We start from the raw sequence: 18,093 nt of genomic DNA, 5'->3' as shown, positions 1-18,093 counted from the left end.
CAAAAGATGAAATTCCAGGCCTGTAGTCGTCTTTGGTTATTTCTGTTTAGACCAGCGTCATAAAAATGAGACTAGCCTTCGAGAAAGACTCTGCTAGGGTCGAAATGTCAGGCCATTTACTATTTTTTGCATTTATACCCTCGGTCCATTTGGCTGGTAAGTTTTTTGTAACAGCCAATTCTATTTTCTCGAGAAAGACTCTACTAGGGTCGAAACGTCAGGCCAATAACTATTTTTTGCATTTATACCCTTGGTCCATTTGGTTGGTAAGTTGTTTGCAACAGCCAATTCTATTTTCTCAAAAAAATGAGACTAGGTCGGAAAAACAACCATGAGATTCAATTGCTATCAAAATTCCACCATCTTGAAAAAAACAAGTAAGGAGAAATTTCCGAATCAAATTAAGGCTGTCCGAATTTGTGGTTTGACAGTAGGTTATAGAGCTAGAATGCCACCAAGTACCATTAACGCAACAATGTCGCTGCAGCCAAAAGCCATAAGCTCCCTAAAGTTACTTTATTCTAATGCAGTCTTCAGCCAGACGCAAGGCTGGTTGACAAACAAACAGCCTGGTACTTTGTGAAAGAGCTATCACAAGTCATAAAAGCTAAGAAGGACACATGGAACTAGACAGCAATACAGGCTATGGGGTAGTATGGAACTTCATCGTTTAAAGAGAGCAAGGCCATTTTAATTTTTTAAGGGCACTTCCATTGGACAATCCTGAAGTCTATGGGAAACTTTTGAAGGGGCACCAAGTCCATGACCGGGGGCAACAGAAGCCATGGCCTTCGTATAATTTCAGGCCTACATGGAACTAAGACAGCGATACAGGTAATGGGGTAGTATGGAATTTCAAGGGCACTTCCATTAAAAAATCTATGGGAAACTTTTGAAGGGGCACCAAGGCCAAGACATGGGGCAACTCCTGTGTGTACATCTAGGCCTGCATGGATTAAAGGAACACGTTGCCTTGGATCGGTCGAGTTGGTCTTTGAAAAGCGTTTGTTATAATATGCATATGGGTAGAAAGATGCTGTAAAAGTAGAATACAATGATCCACACAAACATGCCTCGAAATTGCACGGTTTTTCTTTTACCTCGTCGACTAACACGGTCGGCCATTTATGGGAGTCAAATTTTTGACTCCCATAAATGGCCGACCGTGTTTGTTCGCACAGTAAAAGGAAAACCACGCAATTTCGAGGCAAACTTGTGTGGATCATTGTATTCTACTTTTAAATTATCTTTCTACCCATATGCATTTCATAACAAACGGTTACAAACGCTTTTGAATAGACCAACTCGTCCAATCCAAGGCAACGTGTTCCTTTAAAACAGCGATAAATGTTATAGGATAGTAAGGGTATAGTGACCCAAGATAATAAGGGGGTATTCCAAAGGGATTACGGGGAGTAAAGAGTGTTGTTTTGCAGAGAAATATTATTTTTCACACCACATCTGCTTAGATCCTTTTGGCAAGAATGCAGAATATGCCGTGGGGAAATCTGTCATTATTTCCCCACGGGGACTTTAGTCTTCAATTAGGCAAAACCTTACTGGATAAACATTCAGTGCCGCTTGTGTGAAACTTTTTCCCGATTTTAAAATCTGGTGGGACAGAAAATAAATTCCCACACAAATTTTGCAAAGAAGTGTAAGGTGGGAAAAGTACGGGGAGCTTTGAATTATAAAATGTTAAAATTGTTGGTGGAGGAGCAAACTGATTGAAATTCCCCAATGGATAAGAACGGTTTTGGCTATTAATCAAAAGGGATTCCTGAGAAATTGAACTGGGTATAAAGTAATAACTTTGGTCAATAGAGGGCAGCAGTCATCAATTACCATTTCACTAAAAAATTACTTTTTGTTTTCTCTCTTTAAGGAGTGTAAAGATTGCAATTAAGTTTGTGATTGAAATTTGAATTGCTGTTTGTTTTATTTCGTCTTAAGTAAATCTGATAATAGGTTTTTAAAAGAGAGAATCCACATTTATGTTGTATGCTGCGAGAAAAAGGTTAAACCCAGAACTTTCCGTATATTTTGAATTGCCCCTTAGTCAACAGGATTTTGAGAAAATACTAAAAACAAAAACAAATCTTTAGAAATCACACGCCTAGTACTCCACAAACACACAGATCAGAATGTTCAGGTGTTACATGAACTTTATTTTGAATTGATAACCAGCTGCTTCAAACGTCAGCTCCGTGATTTAATCGCATCAGTGAGGGCAGTCAAAATAATCCTACTTGACTATTATGTTAGCCTCGCGACTCTACAATCTCAAGGTTGTGGAAAAACAACATGAACATGATGAAGGAGTATTCATGTCCAAGTCCTTGAGAATTTAAATATCCGAGGCCTAGAACTTTAGATCTTTGGGAAGGAGAGGCCATTTTAAATTTTGCAAAGGGCACTTCCGTTTGGAAAATAGGCCGGATGCTTTGATGTTGAAAGGGCAAGGGCACCAAGGCATTTTCTCCTAAGTAAAAGGCATTCAAGGTTGTTGATGTATGCAGATTACATGCAGAATCATAGTCCAGCTTTCTCCAGAAGACGATCAGAGGATACTGATTGAAACGTCGAGTTGAAACCAACGGTTATTTTCAGAACCACCCCAACTAATTTAAACATTTTCATTAACTGGTGTTACCACAAACCTTTACTATGTATTATTCTGAAATATAATTCATAATAAGTAATAAATGGGTGCTTTTTGCTCATCACTTTAAAACCCTGGTATTTAGACGCCCACACAACTTCACAGATTCTCTAAAACAGTTTGCAATTATTGTACGAAGGATTCATCCGCAATGCCAAGCTCAATTAAAAGCTGTCGCTTTTCAACTCCACCCACCTCACTTTTAACTCTTTACCTTTTGTTTTTCTGTTTTTCAGACATAGCAACTCACAGGAATTAAGGGAATTATGGCGGGATTAGGTCGAATTTGGGAGAGGTAAACGATATTGTGGAGACTTAAGCTGAAAAGCAGACGAGAAATGTCAGTTAATAATAATGTGCGATGAGCCGAGACTAATGGCTCCCACATGCTAACCCAGAGGAAAAAACATGGAGTGCGACTCGACTCGGAAGCGCAACACAGCCTTCCGAAGCGCAACACAGCCTTCCCAGTCGTAACATAAATTGGAGTGACCATTTTCATATTTACATCGGCGGTTTTAAGGACCCAACGTTTTTGATGGATTACCTTTAACAGTTTCTCAAATTAAAATTTTTTTTGATTAGAGGCGGACATTTATCTGATGGTTTTTCATTTTTCTGTTTTATTTGGGAGGAACGCCGTTTGTTTAAGCTTTAGCGCTCTAAAGGTTATTAACTTTCAGTTTTGTGGCTTGAAGACTTTTACGGCCGCTTTTAATTTTTATTTGACAGTGAACAGTTAATGACTTTTTTAATAAGGTTGGGTCTTTATCCCTATTGCCACCAGGCCCAACAAGTATTTTGTTATTCTTTTTTCTTCTAACTCTTGCCACTCGTCCATATTTCAGATTAAATAAGGGTGCTTTTCAACACTGAGAAAGCAAAAATTTGCCAACAAACTACATGAACTAAAGAGAGAACAATGCAATTGATTTGAGCAAGTGACTTTTAGAACAGTAAACCCCACAACAATTCTTAGTGTTCAGCGTTTATCAAGTCTCAACAAGTTCAAAATGAATTTGCTATGTACAGCAGTTTTGAGCTACAAGACCGGTAGTCTAGTGGACATTCCCTTGAAATTTCCCTTGAAATTTGCGCGCACCCCCCTACCCCCCAAAAAAAGGTAAGGCACTGAAAAGACGATGTGTTCTCTGATGTCACAGTTAAACCAAAACATCAGGTTTATGCTGGCAGTATGCGCACGGCAGATCAGGTTTTAAAAGCATATGTACATTCTGGCTCAAGAGTGATGTCAAAGGTTAAAGTGCCTCTGCAAAACAAGAACTGCGCACAAACCGCTGAAAAGATTCCAATAGAGGGCAGTCTACATGTAAACAAAAGGTTCAAGGCTTATAATCGTTACTCCTGAAATCCCAAATTGATTAGTGTACTAAAAGTCACCATGTCAGTTTGATCCACCAACTCAAGCCTACGCCTCCGCCATTAATTGTGACAAAATCGGCTCAAAATAAAAACTCCCTCTCTCCCTGCCTGAGCGGACACCTGAGGCCTCTGGACGACCCCCTCAAGTCCAAATTGATTAGAGAAGATGAAAGTATCGGACACAAGATGGAAACCATCCAGCTGAAATGATGACATTTTAGACAGTAGTCCAGGGATTGATGGGTGAATTCCAGATGGAAAAAAAACGGAAAGATTGGTCATACCTGGTTGCATCCTAAATGAGCAAAACAGTTCTATTTCTCTTATCAAATAGAAGATGTATTACATATGAAAGGTCCTTTTTGAAACAGTTTGGCTTTGGCTATGATTTGGCTAAAGCTCAGGCTATGGCTTTAGCTGTGATCAGGGCCCAATTTCATAAAGCTACTAAGCACAAAAATTTGCTTAGCATGAAATTTCTTCCTTGATAAAAAACAGGTTTACTAACCAAATTTCCATGTGTTTTTCAGGATTAGCAAACAAAAGCTGAATACCAGTAACAAGCATTATGTAACAAATGGAAATTTGGCTGGTAATCCTGTTTTTATCGAGGAAGAAATTTCATGCTTAGCAAATTTTTGTGCTTAGCAGCTCTATGAAATTGGGCCCAGGCTATGGCATTGGTATTGGTTACGGTATTGGTTATGGCTTCAGCTATTGCTTTGGCTATTATTCATTGCACCAAAAAGAAATTTCAAGGGAGACTTGCTCTTTAAAAGATTCAAAATAATGCCACAGAAAAACAATGATACGTACAAAAACAATAGTGATGATTAAGAATACTAGGCACTCTTTATGCTGCCGTCGATTTCACAAAGAGTTAGGACTCGTCTTATCTCGAGTTAGGACGAGTAACTCTTCCTAACTTAGGATTAATCTTAAGGTTTGCATGCTACATTGTAGGGTTGGGACTCGTCCTAAGTCCTAAGATTAGTCTTAAGTTAGGAAGAGTTTTGTGAAATCGACGGCAGGATACTACAGCATTTACTATTAAAACAAAACGATTACAAAAAAATGCTAGGAAAACTCAGAAATGGAAGAACGGGGATTAAAGTCACAGCTGACAAAACAGTCTGTAACCAAGATCCGTCTCGGAGGCAGTAGGCCAACATTGTTAATTGAATTGGCATCATTTCCTCATTTTGATAACACAGGGTGTGAGTTATATCTTACATGTCTTATAAGGAGCTTTTGGGAACCGCCCTCATCACCAGCAACGTACATCATAAAGTATGACTTATTTACAGCAAGCTAGTCGAAACGTTGAGACCAACCCAAGAACTGACTCCGCGGTAGTACAGTTAATTACAATCCTATAAGCTAAAGTAGTAGTCCCAGCCTATTTCTATACCATCCGCCCGGGTAATAGTTAATAAGCAGGACAGTTCTTTTCAGAAGTGAGAAGTCTCCCGAACACCCCAACAATCTACTCCGCGGTAGTAGTAAAATTAAGCAAGACATTTCTTTAAGAACAAACTCTACCTGGCAAAAAATATGGTGTTACCGCAAACCAAATATATATTGATACCTCACCATGCAATGCCACAAATCCTATATTATTTAATATAAAAACTAATTGCTTCGAAATTACTGAGTATGACATATTTTATATATTCTTGCCAAACAAAACTTCTTCAAGACGTTCTACGCCTCCAAGATTAATTATTATCCAACTATCATGATGATCTCTCAACACGCCGAATAATATTGTCAAACTCTTTTCTCTTCATTTCAGACTTATAAAAATGTTCTACTGGCCAGATTTACCTAAAGATTTGATAAAGAAAAGACAAAACAACCACTGCACTTTTCTGGGACCGATGTCCAATTTTGCCATCTGTAGTTGTCCGCTAGCGAATTGTCTTGAATGTAATCAAGCGCCATGTGACCAATATGTTTGAAAAGAATTACTGACAGTACTAGTAGAGTAGCGACGGCTAATGGGTATTTCTTATGCCATTAATAGTACAGGTAAACCTCAAAGTCAAATTTCTGTAAATGTGTTTTTCGTAGCGTCATAGATTGGTTTTTGTTGAAGTCAAACTCATTTATACCCCAAACTAAAAATAAACTTACAATAAAATGGTGTTGCTCCTAACTGAGCTGCGACAAAAGTGGAACTTTTTTCTTCTTCAAATCTTTGCATCTTCTTATGCGCTAGAACAAAAAGGTGTCTCCTGTTAGACCATGAGCCAAAACAAAACTAATCTGCGTGACCAAACTGCTTACCCCGCGGACTTTGGGCGTACTTCAACTGGTCTTGCAGAGAATACAAGGAAGTTTCAGTTTAAAATGTGGGAGGAAAAACCCGAGAGAGTTATCCCAAAGAAAACCCACACACAGTCAAGTAGGGACTGAAAACCCAATCCACATTTTGAAATGTATTTTCACATATTAATTTTTATTGTATACTGTACATCTATATATACAATAAAGAATAAACACTACCTGGCAAGTAGATGAACACATGGTGTTACTGCAAACCAAATGTAACCATGTGTATACTGAAAAGGTTTTTGACTTATGTAAAGTAAGACTAACTACCACCCATAAAAAAAGGTTTAAAAAAAAAAAAGGACAAAATAAAAACCAGGCATTATGTTCGTCTCATTAGCAATTTAATGCATTCTGTATTACAAACAGGCGATTAGTGGCTAAATGGTCTAGAAGTAACTCGCTCACATGTCGACTCATAAATACACAATCGAGCAAACGACAAACGCGCATGAATAATACAACCATGTACGGACTCGGGGAGTTGTCATGTTTGAGTGGTCGCCAACCAGTTCAATGCATTATTATGATGTCCGACATTAATAATGACTGATGCAAATCCAACCCCCCCCCCTCCATCGAAACTCCACTCTCTTTTTTTTGTGGCAATCAGGCAGAGAAATGTCCGTAATACATAAGTGCACCTAATTGTCTAGAAATGGTGCTTTATAATCCCTTAATTTCTAGAGAATAAAAAAAAATATCCAACGAGTACAAGTATCAAAAATTCATGAGGGAAGTTGCAAGGGCGAATTAACCAAGTGGGTTGTTCAAATATTTACTGCTACGGAATTACCTGACTAGATAAAAAGACTCTATAAAAGACTTTTTGTGTGTTTTTTTTTTCCTTCTCTTTTTTTCTTTTTTAGTGAATGATTACAGAATTGTGCATTTCAAGGCAACTGCCCTCTATTTTGTATTGCTGGGTCGAAAGGATGACCTGCCTTTGAGGTCGATTGACCAGTTCAAGTTGTTTTCCTCCCGTTGCAAACAAGCCTTGTGGGATGTGAACTTGTTTTTACAGAAACAAAACAATTTAAAAGACAGTTTTCTTAATAATTGATGGCTCAGAAGTAAACAAGCTGTAAGCCTTTGGAGGCTTGGCAAGGGTCAAAACGTCAGGCCATTTACCTTTCTAGCAAATTGTAAGAAAGTGATTGTTCGAACCTTGGTAAATCAGTGGGGAGGTCCAAGATGTCTAAGCAGTTTGAAAAAGACCAAATGCTTTTTAATGATCACAAAGATTAGAAGTAGTAAAAAATATATTGTATTAACGACCAGTTTCAACCCAAGCTACATTCACCAGAGTTATCTTTTGTTGCTTAATTAACAACTGAACTCTCATTGCAGGCCACTTAATGGTCAAGCTGTATACTGCCCTCTATTGAAAATACAGACAACTGCCTTTGCTGTCTTTTGGCAGCAATTGTATGTAACCTTATGCCCGAGGTGGTTCCAGCAATGCTAACAAACAAAACCTAATTTGATAGTTTCTAAAAGTGACTGTTTGTTTTGCTAGACATCATGGCCATATCTCAATAAGCCATCCAGCAAGTGTTTAAATAAAATGCTGAGCTTGGAAAAAAAACTTAGTAAGCGGATATGGGTTTTATGCCCAAAAAGTCAAGAAGTTTCATTGGTGTGACTGAGCCACAATAGGAAACTAGCTAAGCACTGTTCTTGAAATCATGCGCACACTCTATCTTCCCGTGAGGCAAGCCTATCAGGGCAATACCAGCAAATTTCAGACAACATGGGAAAACGAAGGTATCTGCACTTTTTATGTCTCAATTAAGTAAGCACTTAGACCGATAATGTTTACATGGCATGCTCATTTGTCCACAAGCAATAAATACATTAATTATTACTGATAACATTAGCTTACATAATGCAAAACAAAATGAACAGGGGCTTTAGTTAAGCAAGCAAGGCTGCTATATAAAGTGAGTCTGGGAACTAGACTTGGGCCTGATGACGTTAAGTGCTTTAGGGCCTGCCTCTATTTGCCATATAATGTGCATTTAATATACCACAATGTTTAAAACACATATTGTAAAACAGTTTTAAAATATACAAAGTTAAAAGAAGCGCTCAAGGTTAAATGCTTTTTATTGCACCATTGTGATTGGCCCTGGGTTTATTTTGAAAAAGTTTGTTCTTTGCGGTAAAACTAGAGTTATACTAAAGCATTGGTGTTAAACGGGCCTCTTGCGTATGTTAGAAGTTAAGACAGCACCCTCACTGGGGTCTGAAGACGACATATCAATGGCTGAGAGTTGTGTGTGGCACTTACCCACACTTGCGTGTTTCTACTGTTTGATCGCAGCGATGGCAGGCTACATACAAGAGGTCTACATTTTGAGAACTGAGTACGCATTTGGAATGTTGTAATGGCATGATGCAGCAAGTGGCCTTGTAAAAGCAAAGCTCCTAGTGGATGACACCCATGCCTAAATCCTTACTGACTGAGAAGGGAAAAACCCTGTTTGAGCCCCAGGAGTAGGTGGCAACTCTCCCCTGGTGGCAGTTGATTTGGGTCTACCTACAGCCCAAGTCAGTAAAGTGTAGCCCTTGCCTTAAAGTGGCCGTCCGTGGCCTTGTGACGTTAGGCGATCTCTCATAAAAAAACATACAAAAACAACAACAAAACGATGTACACTATGCACATCATGTGCACATCATGTTGGAGAACCTTGGGTTCTAAGTGACACCATAGACACACAGGGACTGGCGCTGATGAGCTTAGTTATAACTACCAGATACAAAGAAGGGAGTGGCTAATGTCATTATACCCTCAATAGTCTTAAACAGCTAAATGACTCATTACCTAATTAGCGACACGCATGAGTTGACTAATGACTGTTAGGCCGGGAAAGTAAAGAAAGAGATGCGGCAGTTGCAGCCAACATTAGATGGGCTCAGACTGATAATGTAGATAAATAAAACAACCTTTTTACAAGTTCATGGTGAATTCATAGTTAAAGGTAGGATAAACTTTGGTAACTGTCAAAGACCAGTATCCAAACACATGCATAAAATAATAATAATAATAATAATAATTTGGGGGGCTAATCATCCTTACTCGCAGCTAAGAGCTGAATTGCGAAGGACGCGGCTACAACGTGTTCGAGAAGCAGGCATGCAAGGGCGCCTCTGGCTGCCAGACACATCAACCCATTATGACCACGGAGCACAGCCAAGATCGAAAGTGTTTGATTTTTCCTGAGGGAGGAAAATAAGATGGTCCGAAAAACCCTCGTGCACAGCAGAGAACCAACGCACAACTCAACTCACATATGGCCCCGGCTGGGAATCGAACCGGGGTCACCTTAGTGAGAGGCGAGCACTTTACGCACACGCAAACCATGCCACCCTAATAACAAACCTGTGAAAATTTTGACTCAATTGGTCGTAGAAGTTCGAGAGAATAATGAAAGAAAACACCCTTGGTGCACAAATGTGTGTGCTTTCAGATGCTTAACAAGGGCTTCAGGCCCGAAGTCTTTAAATATTTGAGTGAGAAATTACATCTTGTTCTAAAAAACTTTGTTACCTCAAAGGGAGCCGTTTCTCACAATGTTTTATACTATCAACAGCTCTCCATTACTCGTTACCAAGTAACCGTTTTTTATGCTAGCAATTAGTTTGAGTAGTTACCAACAGTGTCCAGTGCCTTTAAACTACATTACTTCAAAGGGGGTTGTTTCTTACAAAGTTTTATAACATCAACAGCTCGCCAATGCTCTTTTTAGTACCTTTTTATGCTTATTAATTTTTAAGGACCCTCCATAAAACACAGCAACTAGGTTAACTTTTTACTCTCACCGACCCCCAAATAATTGATCTCCTCTTCTTGAAACAATTTCAGTTAAGTGTCTTGCTCAAGGACAAAAGTCTCACTACCAGGATCCAATGTCATAAAACTGTTTAGCCGGAAATACTGTTGTGCAAAATGAGTGGGCATCAGCTGCAACAATGTACACTCTATGGAATTGGGCTGGAAACCATTTCATGTTAAGGAAAGTTTTTTCTGTGCTTATCAAGATTTTAACCTCACAGGCTTTATAGGGCCTAATTTCATAAAGCTGCTTACACATAAAAAAAAAATGCTAAGCAAAAAAAAGCAGTATGCCAATCACAGGCTGTACATGTCAAATGGGATTTTGGCTGGTAACCTTATTCTGCTAAGTATACTTCTGTTGTGCTGAGATACTTGTTATGCTTAACCAGCTCTAAGAAATTTGGACCAGGTTTCTTAACCCACATCCCAATCGTTTAGGCTTCAAAACTGGAGTTTAATGTCCTAAACCATACAACCACACCCGACTACTCGGAAAACTTCTGAATCCAGCCACCGCTTTTCACTCGCTGTCACCAAAAACAATGTCTTAATTGATTAAATATGATACTATTTTGATCGATAATGAATGAAAAAGTGGTGGCCCGTTTTGAAAAAATTCCAACCAGTCCTTCCAAAGAAGAATGAGTGAGATTGAAAGCAGTTTGAAAAAGCATTCTTACCTTTTTCCTTTTGGTTTTCGTTTTCCTCCAGGTTGCTGGTTGACTAGCCCAACCGTGATGTGTGAGGGTGCTTCTCTAAGCCCGAAGCTCTTGGCCGTGTGGCCGAGGTGGAGTTTCTTGGTGTGGAAGATGTGTTTGAGGGCCGTTGGGTAGGTAGCGTAGGCACGGACAAAAGACTGGAACGCTGATGGAAGAAACAAACAGACAACAGTAAATATTTTAATAACTGAAACTTCCTTCTGTGTCTTCTGTCCATTTGGGTTCATGGCTAGTGCAGTGATTAAGTTTACATTCATAACAACTTGCGATGGGAATTTTTATTTTAAAGAATTTTGTATTAAAAGAATGTTAGCAGATTTAAGGTCCCTTTGAACTTTAATTTATTTCTTGAGTGGAGTTCAACAAACACAAGTAAATATTCTGAGTGTAAACTCATATTTTGTCAACCAGTTGGAATCAATGATTGGATTTTGAAAAAGTGTACTAGTCATACTTACCTCAAGCTTGAGACCTTATTAATCGTGGGAACTATTTGATGTAAATTGCTAAAGCGTAACGTGAGAAATTCATGCTAGTTTTTTTCAGTGTATTGTTAAAGGCAGTGGACACTATTGGTAATTACTCAAAATATTTATTAGCATAAAACCTTACTTGTTTATGAGTAATGGGGAGAGTTTGATAGTATAAAATATTGTGAGAAACGGCTCCCTATGAAGTGACGTAGTTTTTAAGAAGTAATTTTCCACGATTTGATTTCGAGACCTCAGATTTAGAATTTGAGGTCTCGAATTCAAGCATCTGAAAGCACACAACTTCGTGTGACAAGGGTGTCTTTCATTATTATCTCGCAACTTCCACGACCAATTAAGCTCAAACTTTCACAGGTTTGATATTTTATGCATTTTTTGAGATACACCAAGTGAGAATACTGGTCTTAGACAAATACCAATAGTGTCCATTAAACAAAAAGAGGACTACGTTTGTTCCGACAACCAACCTTTAACGGCCAACACGGAGTGTGCCTTATCATTGTTCACAAACTCCTCAAACACTCTCTGCAGGGCACCGGCTGCCTCCTGTGCATTCCGTATAGGCTGGTAGTGATGGTTCCCAGCAGCTGGTGCAGAGGATGAGAGGTTTACAGTCAGGAGGGTGGAGAGTAAACTATCAGAGTTTATCTCCCGAACGCTGAGGAAGAAAAAGAAAAAATATTTTGACGTAAGGCAATTTGGGGTTGGAGAAAGAAAAAGTTATTAGAGCAGGATTTGAACCAACGATCTTCTGTCCAGTTGGGTCTTTGCCAAATTGTCTTTGCACATTTCCCAGGTTGTAACTGGGGACGCTAACCAATGTTGTGTGACATGGTTTAATAAACTCGGCACTTGAAGCTGATACCAACAAAGCCCTTTTCAGACGACAGCTGTTTAGCACGGGTCCCTTGTTTAATTTTAGCAAGGTTGTGAAATTACACAATAAGAACTGTTCGTTTCGCAAGAAGTGTAGTTTGTAAAACTTCACAACCATGCTAAAAATTAAGCAAGAGACCCGTGCTAATTTACTGTCATGTGAAATGGGCTCAATCAAACTCAATGTGTACTGCGGCGGTTGCTTGTGTCCTCAGCGAATAAGTGCACGATTAGCTTACTTGATTTTATGGTGGCTAAGTGTCTCTAGGTACTGGACCTCAGCTGGGGTAAGGAAGAGTAGCGACTGCCCCTTCTTTCCGATCCTGGCCGTCCTGCCGACACGATGAACGTAGTCCTCTGGCGAACCCGGCGTGTTATACTTAAGAAAATTTGTGAAAGAGGATACAGTATTTCTCAGTTTTAACAAGGATGAGGTTGGACAGATATATTAATAATATTGGAAATGCGCAATAGAAGAGCTGATATTATTATTAATAATAATAAATTTGTCTTATAATATAGTGTATTTTACAATATATATCAATGCACTTTACTAAATGCCCTAGTCATTGGGCTAATTATATTCCCTGTAACATTTCTTAGCTCCTGGGGAGTATACAGCTTAAAAGGCTTTTCTAAATACAACCTCTATCCTTGCAGGTATCCATTTACTCCCCTGGGTGAAGAAAAGCAATTAAAGCGAAGCATCGTGCTTTAAGAACACAAGTGTAACGACCGGGATTCAAACCCACACCCTAATGACTTAACCACCAGTACGCAAGTGTAAGCCGCTAGTTTTTTTTCATATCTGTGTTTTCTGTTCACCTACCTGGACAATCCACTTGACTTTGGGCAAGTCTAACCCCCGAGCTGCGACATCCTGACGGGAAAAAAACAAACATGAATTTCTGTTAATTGTGCATCCTCTTGTACACTAAGGCTTGAAAAACAATTACCAAACTGGGCAGTACACCCAAAGTCAAATAATACACATTACTCACCGTGCATAAAAGTATACCAGACGGCGCTTCTTGAAATTTGTGAAATACCTCAGTTCGCTCCTGTAAAGAAACAAAATCATATTAAGTAATTTTTTAACAAGAGAAATAGAGTTTTCATTCAATGTTTGGAGTAGTCTTGGTTCAAGACTCTCCTGGATTTGTCACAAAAGGGCGCGCTATCACCCCCAACGCGCTATCAACCGAGAACCGCTATCACAGGAGAGTCTTTGCACATTCGTTAAATCTCCCCCCAAAATCGAGGGGAAACATAATGCGCGTCCGTAGGTTTCCCGCAGAGCCCGCCCCTTCATTTGGGGGGAGATTTAACTAATGTGCCAAGACTCTCCTGTGATAGCAGTTCTCGGGTGATAGCGGTTCGTGGTTGATAGCGCGTTGGGGGTGATAGCGCGACCTCTTGTGACAAATCAGGGGTCGAAATTGCCACTAGCCCGCTAGCCCGGGACTACCAGATTTACAGCCGGGCTACTCATTTTTCCAGTTTGATAGCCCGATGGGCTAGTGGAAAAATAATGCAAAAATCATCATCACAAACAATAAAGAACTATGTTATTGGTGTATTGTAAAGTTTGAGCCGTGACGCGAGACATAATGTATCTTTCGGGCTACCAAAATCTAATCAGGGCTACTAAAAATTATTGGTCACTAGCCCTGCTGACTACCATGGAAATACACTTAATTTCGACCCCTGCAAATCCAGGAGTCTTGAGCCAAGACTATGTTTGGAGGAGCAGAGACAAAGTTACTTGATCAGGGTTTGAAGCTGCGACCTCTGGGTTCATGTGATGCCACTCTAACCATGGGGTGTTGAGCGTTTAGGAGCGCCAAATTCAAGCTGAGCTTGTAGTTCTGGTGTTTGATCATCAGAGTGTTGGATTTGAATGCTGGTTGTGACACTTGTGTCCTTAAGCAAGACCATAAGCTTCAGGGGTAACTGGGTGCCTGTGAGGGCAGAGATTGATTTAGCCGTGCATATTTGTTGCACAAGGCTGTATACTCCCCAGGGAGCTGAGACGGTTTAAGGAATGATTTAAGGCCCAGTGACCAGGGGTAATAATGTCAAGCGCTTTGGGACGCCCTTCGGGGGTGAAAAACGCTTTATAAAATTTAACTATTATTATTATTACCAGCACAAAACAGTTTGCTCTCAGTTTTACACTGATGTTAATGTTTTTTTCAATAGAAAATGTACAAAACAAAATAGTCAGATACAAAAATTATAGATTTTAAAATAAATGAAAAAGACAAGGTTTCAAACATCCAGCAGTTTACCTCTTGTGTCATGCTCCCGTGTAGTCTCAATACAAGCAGGTTCAGATTGGCCACTACTGTCTTGATGCCTTCTTTGAATAGTGTGTAGTGGAACTCCACCGAGTCACGGCTTGAGAGAAAGACTAACATCTTACAGTCACCGGTAGTCTGTGATCGTCAGAAGCAAATGATGGTTAAAGACAAAGTATGCCACTTGAAAAAATTGATAAATTCAATCTGAAAACTTGCTGATTATAAAGTAACCAACCAGTGTAAATCCTCCAGAGAAACCATCATATTAAGCGGGCACATTGCTATAAAGGCAACGCAATGAAATTAGTATGGTTGGAAAGACGTAAAAGTAGAATGTAAATGATGCACACAAATATGTCTCGAGAATGTGAAGTTGTTCATAATTTTAGAACCAAATTTTTTACTCCAGTATAAACTTTTAGAGAAAAGATTCCCCTTTGAACTAATATGGTTTAGATAATTGTTGACCCTCAAACATTTCAATCTGAGAAATGACTAATGCATGAATTGTTTCTCCGATTTCTGTGGGATGGTGTCTATTTGCAAATGCTGCCGCAAAAGATGGAGTTGGTACCAACTGTCACCTTAGTGTGGATTAATTTAACGTTTTGGTGAAAATACCTTGACATTTATAAGCTGTTTTCTCAGCAAGTAGACACTGTGTTCAGCTGAAACTTTCACATTTGTCTTGTATCTTTGTAACTTTTTCTATAAAGCAGCATTATGTTGACAAAAACCATTTTTTAATAAGGCAAAAAGTGATAAATATTTACCTGAGCTCGTTTCAAAATGAACGCAGCCAGAGATACAAGTCTCAGTTTACTAGGGACAATAACAAAAAATTGCTGGAGTCCGTCCGGAGTGGTAAAGTCCACCTTGGTATCATCATCTGCGACTCCACTCCCGTTCTTATTGTCGGTTCCTTCAGTCGGTTCCTCTTGGAGATGGTCTGGGGATGGTTCTACCGCCCTCGCTGATTCTTTCTCTTTCGCCATATCAATGACGACAGGATCGTTTAGAGTCATGTCTGCAAGTCGTTCAACGCCTAGGGTAAGAAAACAGAATCTGGCATGAGTTTTTTTATGCTAAAAAACAGTTAATGGTCTGGCGGTTTGACCCTAGCAGAGTCTTTCTTGAAGGGTCTGTACTAGGGTCGGAGCGTCCAGGCATTACCTATTATTTGAGTTGTTACCAAGGATTCTGAGTTTTTGTTTCAGATTATGCGTCACATGATGTGTCTTATCTTAACTAAAACAATGTGTCAATGACGTGCCAAGGGATGTACACACGTCATACTTGGTACTATACCCATAGCAACCAAGAAACATCCCCCAGCAACCCACATACCACACCCATAGTAACATCACCTTCTTAGTACCTAGTCATCTACTATACCCATAGCAACCAAGAAACATCCCACACCAACCCACATACCACACCCATAGTAACATCACCTTCTTAGTACCTAGTCATCTACTATACCCATAGCAACCAAGAAACATCCCACAGCAACCCACATACCACACCCATAGTAACATCACCTTCTTAGTACCTAGTCATCTACAATATATGTTTAATATATGTATAATATTGACTGCTTTTACTCGTGGTATGGTTAAAACTAGTGCCGACTGCTACTACTAGTCGTAGTTTTAACCAAAGCGCTCGAAGCAGTTAATCTTTGTATACAATTTGAACAAAATTTACCAAGTTCCCTTTGTGGTTTTTTACTGAAACTATAAGCACTATACCTTCTGAGAGAGTGGCCGACAGGAATATATTTTGGCGTTGAGGGCATTTCTCATTCAGCGCGTTGAGAATGAGGGATACATCCCGATCATAACCCATGTCCAGTAACCTAAAAACATTAATGGAAAAAAATAAATAAATAAACAGAGACAGTTTATTGACAGGGATTCCATTGGTCCGTGGGCCGACCATAGATGTGCTGGGTAGACATAAAATTGGGCCCTAGACTACGTAGAAGTGTGTGGCCGAGCGGTTAAGCGCACCGAATTCAAACTCTGGTGTTTCTGATCAGCAGAGTGTGGGTTCGAATCCCCAGCCGTGACACTTGTGTCCTTAAGCAAGACACTTTACCATTGCTTCGTCCTTCGGATGGGACGTAAAGCCATTGGTCCCATGTGTTGTGTAACGCATGTAAAAGAACCCAGTGCACTTATCACAAAGAGAAGGGGTTCGCCCCGGTGTTCTTGGCTGTGGCTGCTTAATGCGCCGTAGCACCTTGTAAACCCTTATAAGGTGCTACATAATTGGGTCTCAGAATCCATCACTGCAATAACCTATCTTTCTAAAGGTTTGTATACACTCAGCGCCTTGAGTACCTTGTTTGGTAGATACGTGCGCTATATAAGACTTCGATATTACATAGACTATGTAGGATTTCTCTGTGTAAATCCACTCCTGCAGTTAAGCTAACGAGACACTGGACACCATTGGAAATTATCAAAGACCAGTCTTCTCACTGGGTGTATCTCAACATATGCATAAAATAACAAACCTGTGACAATTTGAGCTCAATTGGTTGCAATGTTGGGAGACAATAATGAAAGAAAGAACACCCTTGTCACACGAAGTTGTGTGCTTTCAGATGCTTGATTTTGAACCTTAAAAATCTAATTCTGAGGTCTCGAAATCAAAATCGTGGAAAATGACTTCTTTCTTGAAAAAATATGTTACTTCAGAAGGAGCCGTTTTTCACAATGTTTTATACTATCAACAGCTCCCCATTACTCATTACCAAGTAAGGTTTTATGCTAATAATTATTTTGAGGAGTTACCAATAGTGTCCACTGCCTTTAATCAAAGATCACCATAGACACTTCACAATTTTCTCCAAATTAATGTCTTACCTATCTGCTTCATCCATGACCAGCCATTGCACCTTGTCTAGTTTCAGCGTCCCCGTGTTCTTAATGTGATCCAAGAGACGGCCTGGTGTTGCCACCAGGATGTTGATGCCACGCCTTAACCGCGCCTTCTCAGATTTCATCTTTTCACCACCCATCAGGTAGCCGGGTACTATCCACACAAATGGCTACAATAAGATAGGAAATTGTTGTGGTTAAAATCTTATTCTGAGGTCTCAAAATCAAATTCTTGGAAAATTTCTTCTTTCTTGATAATATGTTCAAGTTTTATGCTATCAACGTAGTTTTATACTAGGGTATGTAGAGAATTCTATTAGAAGATGTTCTGTATAATACTTGACAAACAAAGCAAACTCAAAGTCCTTCTTCTCTCTTAAGTCAGTTACGTACCTTGCAGACTTTCTGAAGTGTAGCAAAGCTTTGTAAGGCTAGCTGGAAAAAAAGGGGGGAACACAAAAGAGAACTGAAGCTGAAAGAGAACAGAAAACTGAAGTCGATCCTAAATCTTTTAACACCACTCTGCACTAATCACTTTCTCTTTAAATAACTGGATGTCAGACAAATTTTCCAACACACGCACTCAACGCATTGGT

General features: G+C 39.5%; 1 protein-coding gene across 1 annotated transcript in view; it reads right to left on the bottom strand.

Annotated features, from left to right (window-relative positions):
* LOC139947885 (ATP-dependent DNA helicase DDX31-like) overlaps positions 1–18,093 on the bottom strand; it is a 50,267-nt gene that overhangs the window by 29,250 nt on the left and 2,924 nt on the right. Inside the window, exons 6-15 of the mRNA XM_071945723.1 lie at positions 17,891–17,932; positions 17,483–17,667; positions 16,361–16,467; positions 15,383–15,654; positions 14,598–14,744; positions 13,308–13,367; positions 13,136–13,186; positions 12,546–12,685; positions 11,898–12,088; positions 10,901–11,084 (exon numbers count right to left, since the gene is read on the bottom strand). Coding sequence (XP_071801824.1) covers positions 10,901–11,084; positions 11,898–12,088; positions 12,546–12,685; positions 13,136–13,186; positions 13,308–13,367; positions 14,598–14,744; positions 15,383–15,654; positions 16,361–16,467; positions 17,483–17,667; positions 17,891–17,932 — 1,379 coding nt within the window. The remainder of the gene's footprint in view (positions 1–10,900; positions 11,085–11,897; positions 12,089–12,545; positions 12,686–13,135; positions 13,187–13,307; positions 13,368–14,597; positions 14,745–15,382; positions 15,655–16,360; positions 16,468–17,482; positions 17,668–17,890; positions 17,933–18,093) is intronic.

This window comes from Asterias amurensis, chromosome 15, assembly GCF_032118995.1.
Source record: "Asterias amurensis chromosome 15, ASM3211899v1".
Taxonomy (NCBI): domain Eukaryota; kingdom Metazoa; phylum Echinodermata; class Asteroidea; order Forcipulatida; family Asteriidae; genus Asterias; species Asterias amurensis.
This window is presented reverse-complemented; position numbering and strand designations above follow the sequence as displayed.